This window comes from Corylus avellana, chromosome ca1 (assembly GCF_901000735.1).
Source record: "Corylus avellana chromosome ca1, CavTom2PMs-1.0".
NCBI classification, from domain to species: domain Eukaryota; kingdom Viridiplantae; phylum Streptophyta; class Magnoliopsida; order Fagales; family Betulaceae; genus Corylus; species Corylus avellana.
In genome coordinates, this window is record NC_081541.1 from 32,704,516 (window position 1) to 32,716,099 (window position 11,584).

Consider the following 11,584-nt stretch of genomic DNA (forward strand, 5'->3'; position numbering starts at 1 on the left):
TCTCAACTTAAATATCTTAAACTTTTTTGAGAAAAATGTCTTCAACTAATTCAATGGTTTAAGACATTTAATTAATTGTGCTAACTCTCACTCTCCCATAATTTGTGTTTCAACCGTTTTTGTCTCTCTCTCTCTCTCTCTCTCTCTCTCTCCCTTTATTTTTAAATTAATTGTGCTAACTCTCTTCCATAATTTGTGTTTCAACCGTTTTCTCTCTCTCTCTCTCTCCCTCTATCTCCATTTAATTGTCTTAAATCTCTTTCCCATAATTTGTTTTTCAATCGTTTTTTTTTTTAAATTAATTCTGCTAACTCTCTCCCATAATTTGTGTTTCAACCGTTTTTTTTTCTCTCTCTCTCTCTCTCCCTCTATCTCCACTTAATTGTCTTAAATCTCTCTCTTTCTCCCTCTATCTCAATTTAAATGTCTTAAACTAATTCTATGGTTTAAGACAATTAATTGTGCTAACTTTCACTCTCTCATAATTTGTGTTTCAATCGTTTTTTTTTTAAAAAAAAATTAATTGTGCTAACTCTCTCCCATAATTTGTGTTTCAACCGTTTTTTGTCTCTCTCTCTCTCTCTCCCTCTATCTCCACTTAATTGTCTTAGATCTCTCTCCCATAATTTGTGTTTCAATAGTTTTTTTTTTTTAATTAATTGTGCTAACTCTCTCCCATAATTTGTGTTTCAATCATTTTTTTGTCTCTCTCTCTCTCTCTTTCTCTATCCTCACTTAATTGTCTTAAATCTCTCTCCCATAATTTTATATCTGAATTCCTTTTTTTTTTTAATTAATTGTGATAATTCTTACTCTCCCATAATCTCTCTCTCTCTCTCTCTCATAATTTATGTTTCAACCGTTTTTTTTTTTAATATAATTTTGTATTTGAACCTTTTCTTCTCTCTCTAAACTAATTATATGGTTTAAGTGTCTTAACTATTTCTCTCTCCCATAATTTTGTCTCTCTCTCTCTCCCATAATTTTTTCCACTTAAATGTCTTAAATCTCTCTCTCTCTCTCTCTCTCTCTCCCATAATTTATGTTTGAACCAATTTTTTGATTTTTTATTTGTAATGCATTGAGTTGTCTTAATGAAGAATACAAAAGGTTTTCAAATTCTCTATTTCTCTCTCTTTATTTAATTTTCTTTTTATCTTCTCTTGCTTTATGTTTATATCTTAATGTGAGATATATTATTATATATATATATATTCATCATCATCATAATGCATTGAATTGTCTTAATGAAGAAAACAAAAGGTTTTCAAATTCTCTATTTCTCTCTCTTTATTTAATTTTCTTTTTATCTACTCTTCCTTTATGTTTATATCTCAATATGAGACAATTAAAATATATGAGTTTTATTTGTAATATATTTAATTGTCTTAATGAAGAAAACAAAAGGTTCCCAAATTCTTTCTTTCTCTCTCTGTTTATTTTTCTTTTTCTCTTCTCTTGCTTTCTATTTATATCTCAATGTTTCTCTGTCAATTTCACACTCAAATCAGGAAAAAGACAAGACTACAAGAGAGAGGTTGAGAGAGTTTCTAATCGTTGTTTCTCAATGATTTCTTTTCTTTATTTTATTTTTTTGCAAGAATAGTTCTTTTAAATTTTTCAATCGTTGTTTCTCAATGAAAAATTATACTATTCTCAATGAAGAGTAGAATAGTTATTTTCAATTATATTAGTATTTTCATTTTATTCGTTTTTTTTTATCTTTATTTTCGGTGCTTATGTTCTTTCATTTTTGTTTTTGTCCCTTATATTTTTTTCTAATTTTTTTTTTCTTCTCTTACTTTCTATTTATATCTCAATGTTCCTTTGTAAATTTTACAATCAATTTAGAAAAAAGACAAGAGAGAGAGAGAGAGAGAAAGAGAAAGAGATTTGCATTGCTGCTTCTCAATGAAAAATTATACTATAGTTATTTTTTTATATATATATTTTTTTCTAGAACAGTTCTTTTCAATTTTTCAATCGTTGTTTCTTAATGAAAAATTATACTACAGTTTTTTTTTTTTTTTTTTTAATCTAGAATAGTTATTTTCAATTAGTATTTTTTTTTCCTTTTTTTATCTTTATTTCCGGTGCTTATGTTCTTCCTTTTTTTTTTTTGTCCCTTATTTTTTTCTTCTAATTTATATATTATTTTTTATTCAAATGATTACTTTTCTTTGGTAAATTTTACATTGAACTCAAGAAATAATAATGAGAGAGAGTTTCTTATCGTTATTTTTGGTTGATAATTTTTTAGTTTGTACATGTTGTTGTTCATTGAGTGATTTAATTTTTTTTATCTGTTTACATGCTTAATTAATGGATGACATTGGTTTTTAAGGTTTCATTGGAATCGAGAAATGTATACAGTAGAAAAAGACAATTCTTTCAATTATATTAAATTTTTATTTTTAGTTTTTTATTTTATCGACAAGAATTACAAGCTCAAGAGACAATAGTTATCAGAGCTCAAAAGATAATGGTTATAAAAACTCAAGTGATAAGAGTTATAATTATGGTTGTTAATGTAGAAGTAAAAGAGACAGGTGACATTCATACTATTTTTTTATAAATAGTGTCATGTATACAATCAAATAGTCAAATGAAAAAAAAAAAAATATGTAGCCAAGAAAAGATTTTGATGTATTGATGTAGGCCATAGGCTAAACCACCTAAAATCTCTGTGTTTCATCTATTTTCTTTATCTATTTAGATTAATTATTAGTTCTAATATCACTGTGCACATATTGTCTTTCAATGGTTTATTTTTCCATTCCTTTACATCAAAAAGACACAAACCTACTACCTATCCCACTTAAAAGGAAGATTATGTGTATTCCACATAACCATACCAGCCTTCCATAATCTTGCACTAAAACCATACTTAAAGAAGAGATGATCTCTGCTTTCTAGCTCTCTCTATGACAGAACTAGCATAATACAGCCCTTTGATAACCCCATTTCTGCAACCTATCATCAGTTGTTAATCAATTTTTCAACACTAGCCACAAAAACTTGCCATCCATAGATAACACTCACACTGGTTTATTAATACCACCTACTTTCACATCTACAAGCCTCCCTCTAATTTCCACTAGATCATCAGACCTAGCATGGTTCCAAAACCAATTCCCATCAGGTAAGACACTTGACAGCCGAGCCTCCAAGCTACTACAGGTATCATACACCACACCGATTTTTTCGTCAATGTTCATTGCGTAGATTTTTTCGTCTTTGTTTTCCTGTATGTCTTAAAATTAGTTTCATTTACTTTATATATGTGAAGGATGGCTGTTAAACAAAAAAAAAATTGGTTATGTTCTTCCATTTTTTTCCCTTAAATTTTATACTAATTTATATATTATTTTTTCAAATTGATTAGTTTTCTTTTGTAAATTTCACGTTGAATTAAGGGAAATGATAGTGAAAAAATTTCCTATCATTATTTTTGGTACGATGTATAATTAGATTATGTCAATATTCCTGCCAATGTTTTTTATCTCTTTCATTTTTAAAAAGAAAAATTAAACTACCAACATTCTTTTGTTTACAAAATTAGTAAACATAACTATAATCAAATATCAATATGCTCATATATTTTAGAACACTTCTTTATTTTTGTTAGTGTAATAGAAAAATTTCTCAAAAAAATTGTTTATGAGGAGAAAGTTCAACTCCTGAAAGACAAAAGTTTACCATAATGGATTGTGTAGTAGAGGAGAAGTGGTGTCATTGTTGGAATATAATGATTAATCAATCATTTCGTATAATTGATTAATCTATGTTTTTATTTTGAATTTTTTTTCCTTTATATTTCATTTTAAACTACATATATGGGAACAAATATTTAATATGTTTCAGTTTATAAGAACTAAAATTTATGAATTTTTAAATTTATTAGATATGTATTGAGTAAAACTATGGTTTAAAAGGATCTTATGAACATTTGTCATTTTTAGTAGCTAATTAGTTAATTAAGAGAAGAAAATAAAAATTGTTGTTGATAATCTTTTAAAGAATTTTTGAGTAAATTACAAAATTAAAAAAAAACCTGGCGCGTAGCACGGGCTCTAAGCTAGTAATACATAAACAAGCAGTGACAATTTTGTAAATCCATGTATATTCTTCATTTTTTTTTTATCAGAAGAAGAGATGGGGATTGAATACCTACTCTTAAGTTTTTCTAAACGGATGATTGCCGTCTCTCTTACACTCTCTCACATTCTCAGCTTAAATTGATCTTTAGATTCTGTGATATTTCAAGCTCCTTTGATTTTGTTTGATTTGGCATGTTTTTCTATGGATGATAGTCAATCTATTGTAGGCATTGGTTTTCGAGAGTCTACTTTAGTCCACAGTAACATAGTTCTTGTGAATAATTTCCTCACAAGAATATATAGCTGGGGTCCAACCTAATCTCAGAAATTGAGGTGCAATCTGTTTTGAAACACAAGTTCGATCTCCTTGAGTTATCAATGAGCTCTATAGCATTTAACAGTTACTAATCATAGTTGAGTAATCCATAAGCCTATAGTTTAGCCTTTGGATAAGCCAATAAATAGAATTTGGAAACAACTTCCTAGCACAAAAATTGATAGACACTAATTTCAAATTTGTTATGATTTGGTGTGGTGCAAACCAAAACCTGGCTCAGTTTTGATGATTTCGTCATTTCGTTATAAGAAAGCTGCATAACTTATCCTCCATGAAAAACATGCAAAATTAATCTTCGCTGCTACAACGGTGAAATCTGCTCAAGCAATCAAGGTTGTTTTGGCTTAATTTGCTGATATTTCGGGTTTGAAGGCTAACCCGAGTAAGAGTTGTGTTCTATTCTGGTCTGTTTGCTACCGAGAAGGAACTTATGCTTGATTGTCTTCAAATGAAGGAGGCAAATCTTCCTGTGCACTACCTCGGGGTCCCTCTAATATCGAAAAAATTGTCAGTAGTGGACTATGGTGTTTTCCTTGAGAAAGTTTCAGCAAACATCAACTCTTGGTTGTCCAAGAAATTAACTTTTGATGGCAGGTTATTTATTTTTATCCTCCCTAAACAGATTATCAGACTTTTGGAGCAAAAGTTCAACAGATTCCTTTGGTCAGGGATGCCAACTCTACGGAAAGGAAGTTGGAGCTTGATATGTGTACCTAAGAAGGAGGGAGGTTTGGGAATTAAAAGATTGGAGGATTGGAACAAGGCTTCCATGTTGAGGCACATTTGGAATCTTTTTGCAAGGGCTATCTCTTTGTGGGTTGCATGGGTGAAAGAGTACTCGCTAAAAGGTAAGAGCTTTTGGCAATTGAAAATCCCTCAAGTGTGCTATTGGAATTGGAGGAAACTCTTGAAGTTGCCTGACATTGCTAGACAATTCATTTTGTTTAAGGTTGGGAATGATAGGAGTTTTACTGAGATTTGGAATTTGTTTCCTTTCCTGTGTGGTGTAATGCAGTATAGAAAAGCTGAGAAACTTTGGTTGTCTTGCATACTTATGGAGGTAAGGAATTTTCTCAATTCCTCAAGATCATTCAATTCCATAAAGGCTACTGTAACATAACCAAGATAGGTTCAATAGAAAATATTAAGGGTTCGAGATGACTGCTTTTTATAGAAAATGTCGCCAATACAGAGGCTCGAAGGTATAAGAGACAGCAATAACAATGGTGGAGAGGATAATCCATGTGCTGATGAACATACTCCGAACCACCGGGAATGCTTGGATACCGATCGAATGTAGGCAATAGCTTTGCTCAATGTTATAGGGGAAATCAAAATGAAAAGAGAATATGCTCATTCCGAGACGAGAATGCCTCATGAAAGAGCTCACGAGTGCCCATTTTTCACGAGTAATGCTAGAAATCACTTCTTTATCCTACTATGCTGACATGACAGTATCAATGCATCTTCCGATGAGTCATTGTTAACAAAAAACAAAAGGCAAACTAACACTGTCACGTCAACATAATAAAATAGTGGTGAAATAGAAGTATGGTTTCTAATATTTCCTTTTTCCACATTGTGAGCGCAAAGTGAGGTGGTCCGCTTTCTCACATTATGGACGAAAAATTAAAAATAAACATCATCTCTTAGTAGGTAACAATCCCCATTGTTTTAAAGATAGAAACATATTGTGAAACTGCAATAAATCTGGTTGTAACATTTATAATGGGTAACAATCCCCATCTCTTCTGCCAAAAAGAAAGTTAGAATATACATGGATTTACAAAAATTGGCACTACTTGTTTAAGTACTACAACAACTCTTGTAATCGAGAAGTGAGATCAGTGAAGATGTCTTCACTGCAGGGGATTGTGAGGCCCCCCATTGGATGATCAAATCCAAATTCTTCCTCAGCCTTGTTTAGCAAATCTTGAAATGAAGGCTGGTTCAAGAATGATACCTGAACAACGAACCGCTTCTTTTGGCCCTCTCCAACATATATAGCAAGGTGGCCTTTTGGAACATCCATAAATTGTGAAGCTGCTTTCTTTGCAAATGAGTTTGATCGCCGCAGAATGTTCTTAGCATTTGTAACACCAGGCAAGCGAATAGCCATTGCTATCTGCCCACAAAGATGGTGAAGATCACAGATGAAATGGGTGAAGAAAGTAAAGGATTTGAAAGCAGAGGATGTGAGGACTTGGTTTGGCTATGCAATGATATGCGTATGTATATATAAGCATTTGAGGTCTCTGAAATGAGGAGTGAGTGGTGCAGAGGCATTCGGGTGGGGATCATTTGTTCGAAACATAAGCTGAAGGATCACATGGACTTGTCTTCAAACTCATCGTCAAGGACATTAAAAGTTGGAAGACATTTTAGGCATGCTTTTCTGGGTGAACAACCTACAAGGGCCCCAATTGAAATCAAAGATATATAAGTGGATTGGAGCAACTTCTCAACGTCTGGCATGCAGAGATAAACATTTGAAGTATGTGAAATGTGAAGTGAGTGGTGTTCTGGCATACAGGTGGCAGGATATTTGAAGGATCACATGGAGCTGTCCTCCAACTCATTGCCAAGAACTTGGCAGTGGTTGAGACATATCTGTTGGAGCACATTTTGCGCAATCTTTTCTGGGAGAACAACCCACAAGGGCCCCAGTTGAAATCAAAGACATATTGGGATTGTAAAACACTTTCAACATATATGTCCAGTATCCTCTTCTAGTGAATTGTCAGCCAGTCGTACAGAGATTTATCCAATCCATATGTCTTTGATTTCAACTGGGTCCCTTGTAGGTTGTTCTCCAAGAAATATAAAGCCTCAATCACTACCATGTTGTTGAGATGGAAGACAAGTCCATGTGATCCTTCAAATGCTTATGCCCTACTCGACATTTGAGAGACTTTCACAAGCTAGTCATATCTATATATATATATATATATATATGCACATAACACATCATTCCATACCCAAACACAAGTCTTCAAATCCTCTGCCATCAAATCCTTACTTTCTCTCCTCCCTTTTAGTTTCTGAGCTTCACTATCTTTCCCAGAAACAACATACATAGATAGCAATGGCCATTCGTTTGCCTGGTATTACAAATGCTAAGAACATTCTCCGCCGATCAAACTCATTTGCTAAGAAAGCAGCTTCAGCATTTATGGATGTTCCAAAAGGCCACCTTGCTATATATGTTGGAGAGAGCCAAAAGAAGCGGTTTGTTGTTCCAGTATCATTTCTTAACCACTCTTCATTCCAACAATTGCTAGGCAAGGCTGAGGAAGAATTTGGATTTGATCATCCAATGGGTGGCCTCACAATCCCCTGCAGTGAAGACATCTTCATTCATCTCACTTCTCGCTTACATGAGTTGTTGTAATACATAAACAAGTAGTGCCAATTTTCTAAATCCATGTATATTCTTCATTTTTTTTAACAGAAGAAGAGATGGGGTTTGACTACCTACCCTGAGTTTTTCTAATCGAATGATTGCATTTTCTCTTACAATCTTCTCACATTCTCCTCAGTTTAAATTGATCTTTGGATTCCGTGTTATTTCAAGCCCCTTTGATTTTGTTTGATTTGGCATGTTTTTCTATGGATATTTGTGAACACCAGTCAATTTAATTGGTAAAATATTTTCATTTAATTGATAAAAAAAAAAATTATGGTCTTGTTGATTGAGAAAAAAATTTCTTCAGAAAAGAAAAACATTATCAAACACCAAAATATGTTTGTGATCGAGTATACCATGACAGTTTGATAAGTGGTATACTCATTTTCATTTTTCTTGGTTTTTCTAGGATTCAGATATCATGCAGATTTAGAGTCATTTCATCAAGATTTCTCTAGTGACTTGAATCTTTCAAATTAGCAGTCATCCAAAAATTTAACTAGGTCAAAAGATTATCTGCATATCTTCTGCGTGGCTCTCATTTATTTTTTTCTTTGATACCACATCCAATTATAACATTTGTTCAGAATCAATTGTGTGAACAAGGAACACGTGCAAGAGATTTGCATAGGAGGAGTGCAAATAATATTATGTTATGAAGAAATGACCAAAGTTAAACTTTGAATGATCCTACAACATGTAGATAAATTTCTTTGGGTTTCAAAAATGAGGTAGCCTTCCCTTGCCTTCAATTCCTTATTCCTCATGTGAACAGAAACAAATCATAAATCTCTAGTATAACATAAAAAGATTTTACCAATCACGGTAGCTACAGAAATCTTTAGTCTAATTTGGTCCCGGCAACATATTTCTTGTGAATAATTTCTTCAAGAATATATAACTGGTTTACAGACTAATCTCAGAAATTGAGGTGCAGTCTGTTCTGAAACACAAGTTTTCCTTGAGTTATCTTTATAGCATTTAGCAGTAACTAATCGAAGTTCAGTACTCCACAAGCCTATACAGCTTCCTAACACAAAATTGGACACTAATTTCAAATTTGTTTATGATTGATTCCGGTGCAAAGCAAAACCTTGCTCAGTTTGATGATTTCATCATTAGGTTTTAATTGAACTGTGTACAATAGAGAAACTTTCTCAGTACTTCAAAAAATGTTCTGATAAACCACTGAAGTTTGAAGATGACCCTGACATAAGAAAGCTTCATAGACTATCATCCAAAGAAAAACATGCAAAATTAAATTAAATAGAAGGGCCTAGAAATGTCTCAGAATCTTAAGAGGATCAATTCAATCTGAAAGGTAATATCAGTATTACATTTGTTAGGAGAATGCAACAGAAACTGCAAGAATTGTATTTGTAACATTTTTCGGTAATCAACCCCCCATCACTTCATCTCCCTATAATAAATAAAGAATATGCATGGATTTACAAAACTGTCTCTGCTATTTTATTTTAGTGTCGCGTATCAGAATTCATGTAAGTGAGAAGTGAGATCAATGAAGATGTCTTCACTGCAGGGAATTGTGAGACCACCCATTGGATGATGGAATCCAAATTCATCCTCAGCCTTGTTTAGCAAATCTTGAAATGAAGGCTGGTTCAAGAATGATATGGGAACTACAAATCGCTTCTTTTCACTCTCTCCAACATATACTGCTATGTACCCTTTTGGAACATCTGCAAATGTTGAAGCTGCTTGCTTTGTAAATGAGTTTGATCGGCGGAGAATGTGTTTAGCATGCATAATACCAGGTAAACGAATTGCCATTGCTATCTATCTGTATTATTGCTCAGAAAGATGGTGAAGATCACAAATGAAAACTGAAAAGGGAGAAGAAACTAAGGACTTGATACAAGAGGATCTGAAGACTGGATCTTGCTGTGAAAGGATTTCTTCAGACTTCATATATATAATTATAGATGAGTGGTGCAGAGGGATCCAGGTGGGGTTGGTGGGAGACATTAGCATTTGAAGGATCACATGGACCTGTCTTTCTACTCATCATGAAGTAGTTGGTAGTGATTGAGACTTTGGAAAACTCTGAGCACAAGCATTTGCTGGGACAACAACCTACAAGGGACCCAGTTGAAAGGAAAGACATGTGGATTGGAGAAAAATTTGAACTAACTGGCTGACCTCTTGCTATGGAGCCATGGAGGACAGGATTAGACATATATGTCGATTATGCAAACTTAACTCGTATCTTTACAACAAGTTTAACCTCAATGAAATTTAGATGCTAGAAACAGAAAAGTTATCTGTATCAGCAAAATACTCGAGTCTATGATATTCTCTTAATTTGCCTTAGTACAATGACTTTGAGGACAAACCCCCGTGGAGAGCGCATGAAGTATGTCCTACAAGTAGTCATAGCTGGAGCAACCCTACATATCTCAAACAAGTACTGCATTGTAAGTGATGAAATTATTGCAAGCAACTGTAACAATCATCAGAAGACATATCAAATTTTAGGTGCCGAGTCTTGGCACAAGAAGTTTCTTCTCTTTTCTCCCCATTTTTGTTCACTTTTGTTATGATCTCATAATCTGTTAGGATTGTCGAGACTATGCGATTTAGTGAAAAATTACAGAGAAAATGAAGTGAAAACGCATGGGAATTCATGTGGTTCAGCAGTATGCCTACATCTACAGAAACTAGTGGCTAATTTCACCTCTCGACTCCGCCCATGTGGCCTTTATACTAAAGATCTGTGTTACTTCAGAATATTAGCCATCATTTCTACTATAATCAATGTAAGAGATAGTAACAACCTCTGGTCATTTACAAATAAAAATAAGCCTTCCAAGGGTCTCTTCTTTAGCAAGAAAGCACATCTAAAATTAAATTATTTGTTACAACTGCATATGTTGATATTATGCTGACAGACTCCATACTAGCCAAAATCTTTTAACTAGATTAAAAATTAGAAAGTGAAAACACATAACAATGGATCAAAGACTTGGGAAAAATGCTGGTTCCTCTTAGTTAACAAACAAAGCCATTATATTCAATGGTATAAAACCATGTGGTTTTTGAAAAAAAGTAAGCCTTGATTGAATTGTTTGTTTCATAATGGCAATTACACTCGCAATCCCAATGGTTATTGTTAAATCACAAGTTAACCCAAAAGTCTAAGCTAATAAAAAAATTTTCGATTTAATTATTTTTCTTACCGTTATCATAGGTGGTGGTTACAGTGTGAAACAAAGGAGCTAAGGCATTAACCAATACATAAAGAAGGACTTATATGAAAAAGATTTGCATGGAATGTTTTGATCCCAAATTTTCATATAAAAGAACAAGAATTTTACAATGATTTGTGAAATAACCCAATGCTCTTATTTCAAAATTGAAAAGATAGGATTTTTGGGTCAATGGTGTTCTCAACACTACTCATTATCATGTCTTTCATTTCTCTTTTGAGCCACCCAGATTACGAGTAGATCACTGAAGGCTTCTCTGCGTCGGATTTTGTGAGATATTTCGGGTATAAAGTTGGAACCATGAAGCACCTCCTCTGAGTTTCTCCACACAGCCTTCAAATCTGTGGCCTCTTGAGCTCCCCACATCTTCTGGAAAATCTGCTTGCCCTGAGCAGTCCAAGGCGAAGGGATATGTTCTTCAGATACTGCAGTACCTTCTGCTTAGCAACATTCACAACCTTATCCTTCTCCAGAAAGAGATAAAGTGCATGAGTTTACAAATCTGTTTTGCTGA

The 11,584-nt window shown here is 33.3% G+C and overlaps 3 protein-coding genes across 3 annotated transcripts; 1 reads left to right on the forward strand and 2 right to left on the reverse strand.

The window, feature by feature from the left end:
* Positions 1-6,154: 6,154 nt before the first annotated feature.
* On the reverse strand, positions 6,155-6,689 carry LOC132181949 (auxin-induced protein 15A-like). Its single transcript, XM_059595169.1, has one exon. The coding sequence runs from the start codon at positions 6,554-6,556 to the stop codon at positions 6,251-6,253; it is 306 nt and encodes a 101-aa protein (XP_059451152.1). The 5' UTR covers positions 6,557-6,689; the 3' UTR covers positions 6,155-6,250.
* A 739-nt stretch (positions 6,690-7,428) lies between these two features.
* LOC132181927 (auxin-responsive protein SAUR23-like) lies at positions 7,429-7,865 on the forward strand. Its single transcript, XM_059595152.1, has one exon. It carries the CDS (start codon positions 7,523-7,525, stop codon positions 7,826-7,828), a length of 306 nt encoding a protein of 101 aa, XP_059451135.1. The 5' UTR covers positions 7,429-7,522; the 3' UTR covers positions 7,829-7,865.
* Positions 7,866-9,290: 1,425 nt separating this feature from the next.
* On the reverse strand, positions 9,291-9,717 carry LOC132181981 (auxin-responsive protein SAUR23-like). Its single transcript, XM_059595196.1, has one exon. It carries the CDS (start codon positions 9,632-9,634, stop codon positions 9,332-9,334), a length of 303 nt encoding a protein of 100 aa, XP_059451179.1. The 5' UTR covers positions 9,635-9,717; the 3' UTR covers positions 9,291-9,331.
* Positions 9,718-11,584: the final 1,867 nt, after the last annotated feature.